General features: G+C 32.6%; 2 protein-coding genes and 1 long non-coding RNA gene across 6 annotated transcripts; all 3 read left to right on the top strand.

The window, feature by feature from the left end:
• Window positions 1-800: 800 nt before the first annotated feature.
• Window positions 801-8214, top strand: LOC141683358 (protein phosphatase 2C 70-like). Of its 4 annotated transcripts, XM_074488051.1 has the most exons (13): window positions 801-1030; window positions 1622-1805; window positions 1933-2112; window positions 2350-2525; window positions 2617-2775; window positions 3202-3342; window positions 3422-3483; window positions 4632-4767; window positions 5140-5234; window positions 6897-7010; window positions 7094-7223; window positions 7599-7653; window positions 7754-8214. In XM_074488051.1, the coding sequence occupies exons 1-11, from the start codon at window positions 839-841 to the stop codon at window positions 7131-7133; spliced, it is 1479 nt and encodes a 492-aa protein (XP_074344152.1). In that variant the 5' UTR covers window positions 801-838; the 3' UTR covers window positions 7134-7223; window positions 7599-7653; window positions 7754-8214. The 4 variants fall into 4 exon arrangements, with proteins under 4 accessions (XP_074344152.1, XP_074344154.1, XP_074344153.1 ...); XM_074488054.1 differs by lacking the exon at window positions 1622-1805 and having other exon boundaries at window positions 830-1030; XM_074488053.1 differs by lacking the exons at window positions 7094-7223; window positions 7599-7653; window positions 7754-8214 and having other exon boundaries at window positions 6878-7011.
• LOC141683360 (uncharacterized) lies at window positions 5308-6871 on the top strand. The gene is made up of 3 exons (XR_012560245.1): window positions 5308-6336; window positions 6446-6491; window positions 6572-6871. It is a non-coding gene; the product is annotated as an uncharacterized LOC141683360 (long non-coding RNA).
• Window positions 8215-8495: 281 nt separating the features above from the next.
• On the top strand, window positions 8496-14154 carry LOC141683359 (uncharacterized). The gene is made up of 11 exons (XM_074488055.1): window positions 8496-8795; window positions 9064-9111; window positions 9355-9531; window positions 9626-9692; window positions 10959-11023; window positions 11606-11681; window positions 12095-12213; window positions 12325-12404; window positions 13165-13234; window positions 13530-13607; window positions 13708-14154. Exons 1-11 carry the CDS (start codon window positions 8580-8582, stop codon window positions 13771-13773), a joined length of 1062 nt encoding a protein of 353 aa, XP_074344156.1. The 5' UTR covers window positions 8496-8579; the 3' UTR covers window positions 13774-14154.
• The last annotated feature ends 2831 nt before the right edge of the window (window positions 14155-16985 follow it).

Below are 16985 nucleotides of genomic sequence, written 5' to 3'. Positions count from 1 at the left end.
TTATTAATATTTTTCTAAACTTTCTCTTCAAATTAAATAAATACTTCAACTTATCTTTCATAAATTTACTAATATAGTAAAGTAAAAACTCTATTTCAATATTCTTCAAAACTTTTTTTTTCAAGTTAAAAAATTAAAATCTTACACAACAAGTCAATATTTATTATTAATGTTCTAAACTTTCTCTTTAAGTCAAAAATACAACTTGTCTGTCAAAGATTTACTAATAGAGAAAAGTAAACAAAAAGCACTTCAAATTATTTTTCAAAAATTTTCTAACAAAGAAAAGTAAAAACTCTATTTCAATAATTTTCTAAACTTTTTTTAAAATTAAAAAATAAAATTTTACGCCATAGTCGATATTTATTAGTATTTTTCTAAAGTTTGTCTTTTAATCAATTAGAATACAACTTACCTATTTGACAAAAAAATAATACAACTTAGCTTTCAACGATTTACTAATAAATAAAAGTAAAAACTCTATTTTTTTTTCTAAACTTTCTCTTTAAGTGACGAAGGTGTTTAACCTATTTTTCTATTTTTTTCAAAATTTTGAATTATTAAATTAAAAAAAATATATTATTCTCTTAAACTCAAATTATTATATTAATATTCTCCCATAAATTATCTTCAATTGTGTTTTAAATATTTTTAATAATAAATAAAAAAAATCATCCATTATATATAAATTAAACTTATCGTATTATTTTTTTTTTCTTTGAAATTTTATCGAAATATTTATCAAAATTTAAAGAGCGACAATATTTGTTTATTAATAATTTAAAATTTTAAATAAAGAGCAGGAGGGGAGACACGCGGCGAGTGATCTCCGATAGCAATGGCGATGTCGAGGGCGGGGGTAGAGTTGACTGAAAGCAGCAACAGCATCCACATTGCTCCATCTTCTTCATTTATTTTCCCCCTTCTTATGCTTCTCCTCATCTTACTTATCATTTTCTTTGCCTGTCGTCCATGGCGCTTCTTTTCTCGCTTTCTCTCCTCCTCTCGCCTATCCTCTCGACCGATCAAGGTCCCCTCTCTCTCTCTCTCTCTCTCTCTCTCTTTATTTGTCTCTCCCCCCTCTCTCTCTCCCTCTCTCTCTCGCGCTCTCCCTCCCTCCCTCTCTCTCTCTCCCTCTCTCTCCTGTATGTATTATATCATTTATTAGGTTTATTATTATTTGTAGTCGGTTCTGGATCAATTGTAAAATGATTACATTTGGATGAATTGTTTGTTATTTTGTTTGTGATAATTAATAGGATTTTGATATTGTAATGAGAATTTGTTGATGTCTGATTTGGTTAAAATTGATTACTCGATTTTCCAGGTGCTAGAAAAGTTTAATTTAACCAAACATTGGTAGTGAAATCTGGCATCTGGACGAAACCAAGTGATTTTTGGTGTGTAGCTGTGATAATGGGAAAATGTATTCAACTATTAACATAATTAATTTTCTACGATTGACATTACACATAAGTGGTAAAATCGCAGTTTATGTAGTTGAGTTAATCTAATCGTGTAGTTGGCGTGATGTAGACATGACGTTCTGTAATTGTAATAGAGTTGTCACTCGAATCTTTATCATTTAGAAGATTTTTAACTGATCAACGCCTTGTGATAGGCTGAGGACCTAGAGAGACTTCTTGTGTCGGATGATTCAGACAATATCACAGAGTTTGCTAGGACATATAATGTAGACGTGGCATCTCATCAAACTGAAGGTCTTTTGAACTCATCACGGAATCAAGGCCTGGTTTATAAACACAGGCTACCGCATACGGAAATCAAGTCGGTTCACACTCGCAGTATATAATGCTAGCCTCCTTGGTTTTTTCATTGTATTGCTTGTTATTACATCTGAAAATGGCATATTGTATTCTTCTATATATTAGTGTTTGATATTAAAGTAGTCAAATGCTACACTTCTTTTAGGTGATAGCCTTATTCTGGACATATCGGAAGATACTTCAGTTGGTCAGACTCTTAAGCTTCCTTCTGTGGCAAACCTGTCCGGTGATATACAGAAAGTGAAGGAAGATTCATTTCAACAGTCTGGATTTGGTTTAGAAAATAAAGTTAATGAGTTTGTGCCGGAATACTTTGCGGCTCAAAGTAATTTGCTTCTCTCACTCTTTTAATCATTAATGTTTTATTTTCATTGTAATTAATGACCAAAAAAAAGAAGACGAAAAAACCTTATATGATTCAGTTTTTTTTCATCGTACTATTTTGACATACTGGCTGAGTCTTAGAAAGATATAAGAAACTAATAATGATATAGCAAGTGGAGTGGCATACTTCTTCGAGTTCTTCAATTGTAAAAGAGGTTAACATGTGTTAAAAGTGCAGGAAGCATTCTAATGCTGGAGGTTGTATCTGGTCCTTCGCGTGGTCTTCGTTATTCCACACAGTCAAAAAACAAACCTGGCCTTCCACTCACTCTTGGAAGAGTTCCACCCAGTGCTTTGTTACTGAAAGATTCAGAGGTTTCAGGAAAGCATGCAATGATAAAATGGAATTCAAATGTACTATTCTTGAAGCTCTGCTACTTAATACTATATGGATATAGTGCACCGTATCGGTATCACATTTATTTTATAATGGAAAAATGTGCAGAATTTAAAGTGGGAGTTAGCTGACATGGGTAGTTTGAACGGAACACTTTTAAACTCTCGGTCTATCAGCCATGCTAATTCTGGGAGTAGACACTGGGGTGATCCAAATGAGCTTGCAAGTGGAGATACTATAACTCTTGGTTCAAGTTCAAAGATAGTTGTAAGTCTCTGTCCTTAATTGTTACTAATCTTTGTTATGAAAGAATATTATCACAGAAACAATCTGCAATATCATTGGGTCATCACGTCAGGGGTTAAATTCTTTAGCTAGCTGGGTTGTGTAAAACTAGGGTTTGCCTTTTAGAATTCATTCTGGCTTACCTGTATTTCTGATTATCCCCCCCCCCCCCGGCTCTCAAAAAATTTTGAACTGAAAAAGAGGAAATAAAACAGCCGGTTCATTTCTATCTATTTAATACCTCAAAATGCTAAAAATGTGTAGTTCATCTCTCTGTTTAAAAAAAAAAATTGAACTGAAAAAGAGGAAATAAAACAACCGGTTCATTTCTATCTATTTTACCCCCCCCAAAAAAAAGTTTCAACAACTTTTGTTTAGTGATACATCTCTGTCCTTGATATTTTACAGGTTCAGATAATCTCTCAAAATGAGAAGATTCCATTTAAAGTTGGTGTGGCATCAGATCCCATGTCTTTGCGTAGAGGAGGAAAGAAGTTTCCCATGGAAGATGTTTGCTATTACCAGTGGCCTCTTCAAGGGATTGATCAGGTTTGGTAACTTACAAGTGCCATTGTAGAAAATTTATGTTTCCGACACCAGGCTAATACATTTGTTGCTGATAATGCAGTTTGGTCTGTTTGGTGTATGTGATGGACATGGTGGAGCAGCAGCTGCTGTATCGGCTAGCAAGTCAGTATTTTATTTCTTCCTCTGGCTAATGTGTGTGGGTATATATATATAGGGTCGCGTTCCAGTGAGAACTTCTTAAAATGAGAACCGTGAGAACTGGTGATTTCTCTAGTTGAAACTTGTAATTTTTTGAAAAGTTGAAATTTCGAATTCAGTAAATTGGTGATTTTGTCGAAAACAAAAAATTTAAATTTTGTAAAATCATCAGTTCTCACAGTTCTTATTTTAAGAAGTTCTCATTTGAGCAAAAACATATATATATATATGTATATATATTTATAAGGCTAATTTGCTTCTGTTTTACCCAAATAAGTTCTTGTCGATTTTTGCCAATCTGCTTTCTAGGTGGTATGAAATTTGTAAAATCAAATTACTGGCAGAAGTAGAAGTTTTTTCTGTCCAAGTAATGGGAAAATGATATTTTTACGTTTGTCTGCTGAGGATAATTTTTGTATAAATTTTTTCTCATTGTGTACATACTAATTGTGTATGCAGCATGAGCCTCCAAATATAAACGGGCGGCAGACTGTCCGAAACCCGGTCTTGTTAAGTTGATATGTTCTAAAATACCCGGTCTTGTTAAGTTGATATGTTCTAAAATCTTAAACGCAACTGTTGGCCACTTTCAGGACCAAATTTGTAGTATCTTCTTGCATGTCATGACTTGCCTTACTTTTTATCTAAGTTACCCGGACTCAGGTGCGGTTGTCGGATAGGGTGCGGATCCAAGTGACTCGTAGTTTTTAAAAAATTTGGATTCGTGGATATGGATCCAAAACTGGACACGGGTGCGAGGATTTGACATATAACCTTCAAATGAGCGAAATTATACCTACTTTTTATACATTACATTTGTAAATTCGTGTCGTCTACCACATAAAGTTAACATATACATAATTGTTTATCTCAACATGAAAATAGTAATTCATAGACATCCCTCCCTAGGATTAAGAGGATTAAGTTGTTGTGAGGCCTTGTAAATTATATTGAACTAGATTTCTTAAGGTCAAAGTGTACGGTTTCCATCTGAAGGATCCGACTCATATCCCATACCCACACCCATGTCATGTCCGATGGACACAGCTATGTGGGCAAAATTGAAGAGCCCGGGTAACTTAGCTTTTTATATTATATAATATTGTCGACAGATTATTGCAGGATATAGTTGCTGATATCTTAGCAGACTCATATAGACGAGAAAAGGTTCTGACAAAATGTGATGCTTCGGATGTCCTGCGAGAAGCATTTACTCAAACAGAAGCATGCTTGAACCACTGCTATGAGGTTTTTCTCAGACAGCCTTCGGCTAAATTCGTAGTGTTACTTTTTTTCTTGACTTATGTAACAATTATTCGTCTTGGTTGTTTTATTTGGTAATTATACATATTTTTTTTCTCCTTTTGCAGTCTTGTTTAATTTTCGAAAAGTATTCTTTGGGCTAATAAAGTTTCTGTTTTGGTGTTCATGGTTTGGTTTTGATGTAGTACTTTTATAATCAAGTGTCATTCAAAAACACATGATGCTGCATTTTCTCATTGTCTCGATTGTGGTTTGTTTTATGTGTGCAGAAAATGTTGTTTATGTTCTGCTGGTAAATGTTGTTTATCAATATATTTTTTTTCTTTTACTTATCTGCTAAAGTTGTTCTAATCACAGGGTTGTACTGCAACAATGCTTATGGTGTGGACTGTGGACTATGAGAATTTCTATGCACAATGTGCAAACGTTGGAGACTCTGCTTGTTTTGTAAAGTATGAGGCACTTTCTCAATCCAACACTAATTAACTAAATATAGATTGCCACCACTCAAGAGTGAGTGCATATTATGCTATTTTAAGATCTCACATTGTTGTCACAGCTCACAGTTGCAATCTGAACTTCCTTTTTATCTATCTAACTAGTAGTTTACTAAGTCGCGCTTCGCAGCGGCCATATACTATTTCTCTATTTATTTAAAATAGAATTCTAAAGTGCCGCCATCTCGTGAAAGATAGTTTTTTTTTTAATATATATAGAATTCTAAAGCGCTCGTCTCATTGAAGAGACCCTCTCCCTCATTGTTCATAAATTTAATATCTACTATCTAACTTTCAACAATTATTACTTATTCTGTAAATCAAAAGTTAAAATTCTAATTTTTATTGTTTAAAATTTGGGTAAGCCTGGGAAAATATTAAGATAGTAAGTTTGACTTTAAAAAGAATGTTTGGACATTTTAAAATGATAATATGCCTCGTCTTCTCCTTATATAAGTATATTGATGATAGTTTTAGATAATGGCTGCTATAGTTTCCTGGTTTTGGATTAATTAGATAAAATATGATAGTCATAAGGCTAGTTGTGACAACATTATGACGAGGCATGCATGCATACTCTTCCCTTTTCAGATACAGGGTTTCAGACGGCCTTTGTACTTGGGTTTCTGCTTTCTCAAAAGCATCGCCGTTTCTCTATAAAAATTATGTTCTTCCAGTTTCCCCTTTTTGTTTTTGGAGCACTGTCCAAATACAATGGATCTCCTTGAACTTGTAATGCGGGTATCAGATTTTATTTTGTCAAATCACTGTCTAAAAACTTTGTCGAGACCAAATGTTCTATTCTCTCTCTGTTTTCTTTGAAGCGTCCATGTACTGTTATCCATGGATAATCTTTTTAAAATGGAAACTAGACAGACGTTGCAATATTGACCTCATTGTCATAGGGAAATTGTACAGAAGTGACTTACATCTGCAAACATTCCAGTGTTCTGATATAATTACTTGTCGTTTTTATCGTCAAAAAAAATTCTAATCAGGTGCAAGCAACTACCAACTGCAGAGGCAAATAGAAGTGTTTTTCCCTTTATTTTAGCAAGTAGGTAGATACTTATGCTTGTGCATTTTACCATTGGTTGTTCGTCATACCCACGTTTATTCTATGCAAGGCTTACCCTATTAATTAATTTTCCTGGTAACATTGGCAGAATCACAGAGGCAGCCTCCTCCCGTTTTAAAAGTTCAGTGAAAGCAGTAAGAAAACAACCGGATATCAATTAAGTATATAGACTAAACTGTCGGCACAAGTTCTCTAATGTATCCACATTTTGCAGTCTTACATACTGTGACTCGCCTTTCCAAAGAGTGCTTCCTGAAGTATAAGTTACCTAATCATCTAAAGACTTGCCCAGTCGTGTTGTTGCATGTGGCTGAACAAGATGATAAGGGCTTGGTGTTCCCTGTTAATTAAACATAAGATATTAAGGAAACAAATAAGGGAAACAATATCAATCATACTTTTCTTTTAACATAAAGAAGTAGAATAAACATGTACTTTGTTGAGCTACCTAGTGTTGGATATGTTAAAATTTAAATCAAGTGTATCAGATGCCATTTGATATTGACATTTTTTGAAACAGTATTTTATCTCATGAACAGTGTTGACGAAGAGCATATTAAGATGTCAGAAGACCACAGGATAATCAGTAGTTCTGAGAGACAACGCATCGAAGCAGCAGGAGAGCCTCTGAAAGATGGGGAAACCAGACTGTGGTACTTAATTTTTTGTTTCGCCTTATTCCTCACTTTTCTGTAAACTTGAACAAGCAGGTCATTATTTCTGTGGGTAATTTCAGGTTTGAATCTTGCTCGAATGCTAGGAGACAAATTTCTTAAGCAGCAGGAAGCTCGCTTCAGTTCAGAACCTTATATAAGTCAAGTCGTTAAAATATGTCAAGCAAGCAGAGCATTTGCAGTATTAGCTAGGTGATTCATATTTTCTTTATATCTTTATTTAACTGACCGCCCAGCATCTTCTATACCCCCCTTGGTTCCTGAAAAAGGATATGATCTCATTTGAATTTATTAAGAATTTCACTTTAAAAATCCGAATCTGTGTATATGTAAAGAAAAGTGAAAATATGAGGTTTTCACTATGTTGGAATTTTAAGTAGTTTTTGATATTTGTTTCTTAATGAATCAAAGCTAAATTATTACATGTGACATTATTAGACATTATTAAGTGCGTTTTGACAATTTTCTATAAATTAAATCCTCATTTTTATTGGAAACACTCTTTAATTATTTATAGTATATTTTGTGTGTTTGTTTGACACTATGATTTTGGGGCATTTGATGCAGTGATGGTTTTTGGGATGTTGTGAACTCAAAAAAGGCATTCCAGCTTGTGCAGGAGGTTCCTATTTCTTCACCAACTTGATCTGTCAATTTACTCTTTAATTTCCTGGAAAGTCTTACAGAAATCCTAACAAATACTGTATGGTGAACTTTGACAGACAAGAGAGAGAAGTGCCACAAATGAAGAAAATACAGCAGAGAAGATTGCTAATATATTGTTGACAGAGGCTAAAACACAGCGTACAAAGGATAATACATCTATAATATTTTTAGAGTTTGATAGCAACAATAGAGACAAACATTCTAAATCGTGATTCATGGGGTAATTTCCTTGATTATCATGTAAATACAAATTTGTAGTTAGCCCTAGCTGTTGGTGTCTGGCTTCTCTACAAGTAATGCCACAAACAAACATATGAAATTGGATAGAAAATAATAGATTCCACCCAGTGACTAGATAAATATATTATGTAATAGTACTCCATCTCCAAAAGAACAAGTAATGACCAGAACAGGAAGGTCTAAGTACGAGAATTTACTGCAGAATGCAGTTTGGAGAAGATAAACACATATCATCTCGCCAGTATTGTTTTGTGTATAAATAAATTCTAGATGGGCATTATCTGACACATTTTGTACCTGTCCCACGGTCACGTTGTCAATTTTTTTTTATTGAAATAGGGTAGCTAATTTTATAATAAAAGAATTCCTAACAAATATATTTCAGAAAATATACTAAAAATTTGGAGTATTTTTTTTAAGACGAGGAAGGATTTTTTTTTTTTTTTTGAAACCAAGGAAGGATTTGTTTTGAATTTTAATTTGAAAGAATTGTTGATTATTGTTCCTTTAATCTTTGTAATTATTAAACTATAAAAATAATCCGAGAAAAAATAAGCCCTAACGAACAGAAACACGTCGCGGTCTAAATTACAAAACATAAACCTAAACCCTCCCTGTCCCTGTCTTCGTTTTGTCTTGCAAATGGCAAAGAAAAAGAAGCGAGACGACTCGGAACAACTCCATAACGAACCGAGTTGTGCCAACGGCAACTCGGACGACAAAACTGAAGTGAAGAAGAAAAAGAAGAAACACAAGGAGGAAGAAAAGAGTATTGGATTGAAAGAGAAGCCTACAGTTAGCATAGCTTTGCCTGGTTCTATCATACACAATGCTCAAACACTTGAACTTGCTACTCGGGTATGTCCTCCACATTTATTGTAGCTTACCTATTTGATAATTTGTCTCTAAGAGAAAATATATATACATGATTGTGCAATTGCATCTTTTTATTACCTCAAAATGCAAAAATGTAGTTCATCTCTCTCTCTCTCTCTCTCTCTCCCTCCCTCTCACATCTCTCTCTCTCCCTCCCTCTCTCTCTCTCTGCGTCTGTGTGTGTTTTGATGCTAGACATTGAAATAATATAAGTTAGATTAAATTCACGATTTGATGCTGTTTTTTTCAGTTGGCTGGTCAAATTGCTCGTGCTGCCACCATTTACCGAATAGAGGAGGTATTTATCTTATTATTTTGGTTATTGTTAGTATTTGATAATTGTGAGTTGGTTAATTTTGGTTTTGGGAAGTTGGTGGAATAGATTTAATGTGTACAAGTTTGCTTTTATATGATGGTGAAATTTTTAAAGGTTAGAGTATAATATGATAAACGAGACATGAATTCGGAATATAGGTTTATATAGTAATATTAGTACTGAGATTAATTACGATATTAATAAGGGTTTTTAATGTTTTTGCAGATTGTTGTATTTGACAATAAGAGCAGTTCATCGGGCGATTCGAGTTTAATATTACCGGATTCTTCAGATGAAAATGAAACTGGTTCGGCCTTCTTGATAAGGATCCTGAAATATCTTGAGACACCCCAGTATCTGAGAAGGACTCTTTGCCCATGGCATAACAGCTTAAAATTAGCCGTGTGATTTACTTCTTTTTTTTCCTGCATATGATGCAATTCGCGATTGTGTATATTTCTTCTACTGCAGTATTGTTGATAGATCTTTTTTTTAGGGAATGTTGCCTCCGCTTGATGCTCCACATCATTTGCGCAAGCATGAATGGGGTACATATCGTGAAGGTATGTTTACCAATTATCTGTTCAAACAAATCAGTAATCAGTTATTAACTATATTATCATTTGTGGACTCAAATGTTCTTGTGTGGTCGTATTATCTGCATGACTGCATCTGATTGTGATGTCCCTGAAATGTGTATCATAACAGCTTTTCTCGTATCGTAACAGCTTTTCTCGGCACGTCTTCCGACTATAATAACTGTTTGTTTGAAGATATTTAGACCTATATAAGTTTGAGGAATTCTGTAATAATAATTACAAACACAAGTTTTGTTTAAACAAATGACTGAAACTTTTTGTTCTTATAAAATGACGTGATCTGGAAAAATGATGAGAGGTTGCACTCCTTTGCATCTCATAATGACTTGCACTTATACGACTTAACAGCAATAGGGTTGGGTAGTTAGAACTTGGGTTCTCACTTTGCGGAGGTTCACCAATTCTCACAAAACATATATTCAGAGTTGCATAAATTAAGCTATTGTAAATAGCAGCTTTATATGGTGGTTATTCGCCATAACAATTGGCATCTCGCTAGTATTGTGTATGGCTACAATAAGAATGAACCGACAGAAGCACAAAAAAAGAGGCATATTAAAAAAAAATTAATAATTCCAACAAAGGTTAAGAGAAACATTCTAACTTTTAAATTTATGTTCTTCGAAAACCTCTAACAGGCACGTCTATTTAGTTCATAATCAGGTTAACAGTTTCATTTTCAGAAGTGGCATACCTTGAGGGTCACTGAGACAATTGTACATAAGGTCACATGTTTGTTGGGTTATGTGGTAGTGTCAGAGGAATTGGGGGCTGAAAGCCTGTATTTTTTTATTATTTATTTATTTCTTCTAATTTTGCTGAAATGATGTACTTTAGGGTACAGTAGTTCGGATGTTTGGGCAGCGTATAAAATATCGCCCTTGCTCCTTAATTGTTGCAGCCTTGTACTAAATATTCTTAATAAGTAAACCCTTCTGCTACTTTGGAGTACATAATTAACTGATTCAAGTAAATCGTAATGTTTCGGTGTTCTTGATTCTTGTTTTGTATATGTGTTGCTTAGATTCGAGGGTCAATTTTCAAATGATCCGCTTTCAGCTATAAATTATTGCATACTGAACATAATGTCTCATGTCCTGAAAAAACGTTGAAATGGCTTCATTAGGTGTTTCAATGACGCTTCCTGCAGAACTACAAATCAATTTTATCTTAGATCTTTTTATATTATTTTATTGGCAGAAATTCTAAAACATTTACCACCTTTCACAGGTGTCATACTAAAGGAACCAGCGGCAAATACAGGGTTATCACTTGCTGATGTCGGGCTGAATAAGGTAATATCACTTCATAAGGTTATAAAATTTATTCTTCGAACCACATGAAAGTACAACAAGACATCTTTTTCTTTGTCTAATTTTACAAGGTTAGATATTTATATTTTTAGTAATCTGCTTGCTGAATGTTGGTTGGATAAATAGTAAACCACAGTGAGTGATGTAGGACAAGGTCAAAGGAAAGGGTTGAAACAGGGAAAAATCTGTTTCCTCAGAGAATTGGTAGAGACGCGAGTGGATCCTGAAATTTTGTCAATAATGATCAGTTTAAAATATTCATTTCCAATGCATAATGAGTATTACAAGAGTTTTAATGGAAAAACAATTGCTCAATGAAATTGGTGAAAGCAAGGGCATGGTTATCCATTTCGGCTCATATGTAAGAATTGGCGAATTGGCGGGATCCTGTTGCATATGGTATAACATTAATTATACTAAATCTCGTATACACGCGGATGTATAAAATTTTCAGTACTGCTGCTTCAACAGTCTTCTGTCCTTTAACTTACTGATATCTCCTCTTTTGTTTCTTTTATCAAAACTCATTTCTAATGCTTGTTAATTAATAACCATGCTCTGCAGAATGTTGTTATTGATCAAGTGCTTGAGCCTGGTACAAGGGTCACTGTTGCAATGGGAACCAATCGCCATCTGGATGGTACTTTAGTTTTGAAGAGATTCCTTAGAATTTTAGATTTTGTTATTGTTCAGGTCATTTATTTTTGCTGATCTGGTTTTGATGGAAAGTATGTTATTTGTACATGATAAGAAACTTCACTTAGAAAAGACGATAAATAAATAGCTATTAAATGTCAAAAATAGACATTCATTTGATTTGTTTCTGTAACAAAAGATTGTCCAAGGTGTTGACTTTTTGGTTTGTCTCTGTGCAATGTACATAAATGATTGTATATATTTTAGCTCACTTCTTATAGCATATTTGTAGAAGAACATTGCATAAATGCTATCTTCTTGCACAAAAATATAAGTGAAACCGGTTCACCCGTGCAATTGTGGAATTCAGATTCTTGCACAACTCATGAAGTGAATAGCTCTTTGATTTGATGCTAGATAAACCACGCCAAGTTGTTTCATCTTCAAAGCCTAGGGAAGAAGAAGGAGCTTATTGGGGTTATAAAGTGAGATACGCTGCCAATATAAGTTCGGTATTCCAAAGCTGTCAGTACCAGGTAACTTTTGTTATGCAAGAGTTTTCATGTTTTAATATTTATGCACGAAAGGTATTCCTAATTATACATGGAAGGAAATTCGTTCATAAACCTTAAAATTTCATTGTGTAGGGTGGATATGATCATCTGATAGGTACCTCGGAGCATGGCCTGTATTTTAAATCTTCAGAACTTACTCTACCTCCATTCAGGTATCATGTTTTCTGGTCTATCTTTACCATATATCATCATGCCTCTTGATAATCGTAGAGGCCCATAGTCTTCCTTGACCACCAGTTCCCTTGAAAATGTGAAGCAAGTAAGCAACTATCATTCAATGTTGTTGTCAGTAATTCTCAACAGAATGGTGATGTCACCATATTCTGTGTGGAGTATGCTGAATTACCAGTATTGATGGGTGTCGAAACCACCAAGAAGAAATTCATACTCTATATATATGTCTGCATGCAGTGGTGAGCAAGGTCGAGCCCAAGAATTGGTTGTGATTTTTTTTAAAAATACAGAACTCAATCAAATTAAAGACTATAGTCACATTAAGCTGCCAAAATGTAAGGAAATACGTTGTTCATGAAAATTGTGGAGTGTTGTCACACTTATCAAGTATATGGCATTGTTTATGCAGTGAGAGTCCGTAGTTGCTAAGAGTGATTAGAGATGGAGGAAACTGAAGATTATTATTATCAATATATAACACATTCATTTATCTACCGCTTGATCAGATGATGCCTTTCCTCCAGTTGTGTGGATAAGACAATATAGTGTTTAATCAGTTTAGTTCTATGCTGTGTATAGACTTCTTAATGTTGGTCTATAGACTTTAACATATGGTAAACTTTAAAAATTAATCATTAAAATATCTCCACCTCTTAACATTTATAATGCAATAGACCTATGTATTAGGATTCCTTATTCATCAGCTTTTGTTTATTTAACGTCTGTCACATTATTTAGGCATCTGTTAATTGCTTTTGGTGGACTTGCTGGTTTAGAAGAGTGTTTCGAAGAAGACAGAAATATGAAGGTTTGTATTAGTATAACTCCTACATGATCTTTTTGTTATCGTTGAATTTTTTGATATATCAATATCCATGGTTGTTATTGTGAAAATCTCTCAACCACACCTGCCTATCTGTGCTCTTTAACATGCCGTGGTTGTCATTGCATGATAATCCGGTGTGAGAAAGCTTCTTGGTTTTTACTTGGAATTTTGCAGAACAAGGCATAAGATTTTACATTTGCGATGACCAAGGTTTTGAACCTAGTAGTAACTATTGATAAATAAGTGGGACATGTACATTTTATATTTGTTTTTTCAGGGCAAGAAACCAAGCGATGTATTTCATTCGTACTTGAACGTTTGTCCGAACCAAGGAAGCAGAACTATACGAACAGAGGTACTCCACTATGATCTGCTAGATGCACACTAACTTGTAACGTGTGAGCTACCTCACTTATCACTTATGTTGGTGCCATGTTTATAAAATTTTTAAACAGGAAGCTGTGTTTATATCTCTTCAATATTTTCAAGAACCAATAGACCGTGCACTGCAGGGTATTTAATTGAGAGTTCATGTAATGTCAAAACATCATATGATCCCCTCCTTGAAGTTCAGGGACAGTGGATCGATGTTTCCTCTAGTTCAACAGAGTACATCCTTAACTGGTTTGTTGGTCACTGAAAGGGTGGTTACCATGATGGACCAGCTGAATTTTTGTTCATTCAAGGAAATTAGAAGATTTTGGGACCGACTCGTTGGGAATGCACCGAGAGGACTTGTGCACGGAAAATCATGTTAGGGACAAATTGCTTATGATAAACTTTTAACAGTTAAATGTTCAAATGTTGTAAACGTTGTGTAGTTGGTAAAGATTCAACTCATTCTGATTCGATTACTTAATTCTGAGTCTTTAATATTTAATGCATATTTTACTTATTATTTATTTTAAAGTCTTAAAATATTTTTTAGTTACAAGATATTTAACATATGTAATTTATAAGTGCAGTATTTAATGCTCATTTATTTGATTATTTTGTTAGTTGTTGCAACATTTAACACCCCTTTAATTTATCACGGATTCATATATATTTTTTTAATTATACTTGTACTTATAAATATCTAGAATAAAAACATTATTTCTATTACTTAACACTAAATTAATTTTTTTACATAAAAGTTAAACATAAATTTCAATACTTACAAAATTTATGTTTTTATTAGAAATACGTTCAATAATAAAACTAATATGTTCATATCTAATAATATTTGTCTAGACTATTATCATGAATTTAAAGTATAAATATTTTTAAAAAATATTATACCTGCATTACTAAAAAAACGCATCATATATGTATCCAAATATTTCATTTAAAATTTTTAAGTACAACTTTTGTATATATGTAAATATATATATATATATATATCAATAATTTTAAACACATTATTATACATAATAATTAAAAAATAGTTCTCAAATTTTTATTTTATTTAAAAATTTATTAAAAAATATACATCAACAAAATGTAAAAAATTAAAATTTTTAAGAGGTCTCATATCTTATTTTATCCTAAGATCACTAAAATCTTAGAGTCAGCCCTACGCTAAGTTAATGTCCCAAGTAATTTTCATTTGTTGCATCCTTGCAAGACACGTCTCGCTAACTTACCATCCTATTTTTTATTTGTTACGCCCTCGCACAATACACATTCATTTGAATTGAAATATTTGCTACATAACATATTATCCTATTATATATGTGTTCTTGTAAACACGTTAGTGTGGTGTATCTTTCTCTTATTTGTCTATTAAAACAACATATGTAAATAAAATAGAGTGTATATATTACAAATGTTTATCATAGTATATCATAATATGAAAATGGCAATTCTACTTGTATCAGATTTTTAATTGTCCTGATGTGAATAAATGAAGACTTGATGATATATATATATATATATATTAATAATTTTAAACACATTATTATACATAATAATTAAATAATAGTTCTCAATTTTTTATTTAATTTAAGAATTTATAAAAAACACACATAAAAAATGTAAAAAATCAAAAAATTTAAGAGGTCTCATGTCTATCTTTTTCCTCATGTCTCTGAAATCTTAGAGTCAACCCTGTGTTAAGTTATCGTCCTAAATAATTTTTATTTGTCGCACGTCCTTGCAGGAGGCGCTTCTGCTAAATTACCGTCCTAAATAATTTCCATTTGTTGCGTCCTTGTAGGAGACGCATCCGCTAAGTTACTATCCTAATTTTTATTTGTTACGCCCTTGCAGGATAAACATTCATTTAAACACTAATATCCACTACATAACATACTATCATGTTATATTTGTGTTCGTTTAAACACGTTAGTGTCAATAACCCCGTATCTATCTCTTGTTTATCTATTAAAACAACATATGTGAATAAAATATAATGTGTATATATATTATTATATATTATATATAACATAACAAGTGTTATCGGAGTATATAATAATATGAAAATGGCGATTTTACTTAAGGTAGAATAACTAGTAAGATGGTAGGTTACTGATCTACAACACCCGGGTTCAGACTTTCTTTTCTTATTTTTTTCCTTAGTTTTTTAACTCTTAATCCTTATTTATTGCAAAAAAAAAATAGTTTAAAACTTTTATGGCTTTAAAATATTTTTTTAAAGATTATAAAAACTTTTAATCACTACTTTATAAAATTTAATTTTTGATAATAATGTGACATGATTTAAATTTTGATTTTTTTTTATTTTTCGATTTAATTTTATATTAAAATTTTTAATTATCTATATATTAAAATAATTGTAATATAAAACCGGACCCCCCTAAATTATTGTTCTGCGTCCGTCACTACTTATACCAGATTTTCAATAGTATTGATGTGGATAAATGAAGACTTGATGACAGAAGATTGGATGATAAGACTAGCAGCTAAAATGAAGATCTACGGCAGAAGCAGGGCAACTTGACAGAAACATAATAACAGTAAGTTCAAGTCATATAACAACCCTGAAAAATTGGAGGGAGCTTATCCTTATCTCCTATTCTACAATAACGTTGTAGAAAAAAATGGCTAAAAGATAGAGACTGTGGGAGCTGATTGAATGATATATAACAAGAGAAAAATAATTAAATAGGGGGAAGACACACATAACTTACACAATAATACTTACACAAAAACTCTACTACTATCTTTTCATTCAACTTCTCACATAAATTATTTGCTCTCGATATGTATTTTGTAAAATCTCTTGATAATCCAAAATGTACATATAGAGGGGGTGAATGTATATTCTTCATTTTTACTCTTTAAATGCAGCGTAAAATGAAATTATAAAACAAAATAAACAAACACAAAGGATTCTGGATAAATATGCTTTTATTCAAAGTATTAATACCAAGTGGGTTTACTTACAACTCTAAATACAAAAGATTCGAAACTACAAATATAAAAAGAACCAAAACAACAAGCTATCAAACTAGGGTTCTTGCTATCACTCTAAATATCTAAAACTCTTATCAATTGATATTAAATATAATCAAAGAAGTTTTAAATAATGAGTGTTACAAGTTTGTAAGGCTTTAAATGGTGTGAATCAAATTGGGCATGATCTCTCCTTGTCAAATCAAGCTTTTTAAAGTGCTGAATATATTTTGCAAAAGTTTCGCTATATTCAAATGGGAGAGATTCAATTCCAATTGCATCTGAATTATTTATAAAGATGATAGGTAGAGTAGAGAGAGAAAGAACACGTGACTTC

This window comes from Apium graveolens, chromosome 9 (assembly GCF_009905375.1).
Source record: "Apium graveolens cultivar Ventura chromosome 9, ASM990537v1, whole genome shotgun sequence".
Classification (NCBI taxonomy): Eukaryota; Viridiplantae; Streptophyta; class Magnoliopsida; order Apiales; family Apiaceae; genus Apium; species Apium graveolens.
Note: the sequence above shows the minus strand (reverse complement) of the source record. Positions and strands in the feature narration are given on the sequence as shown.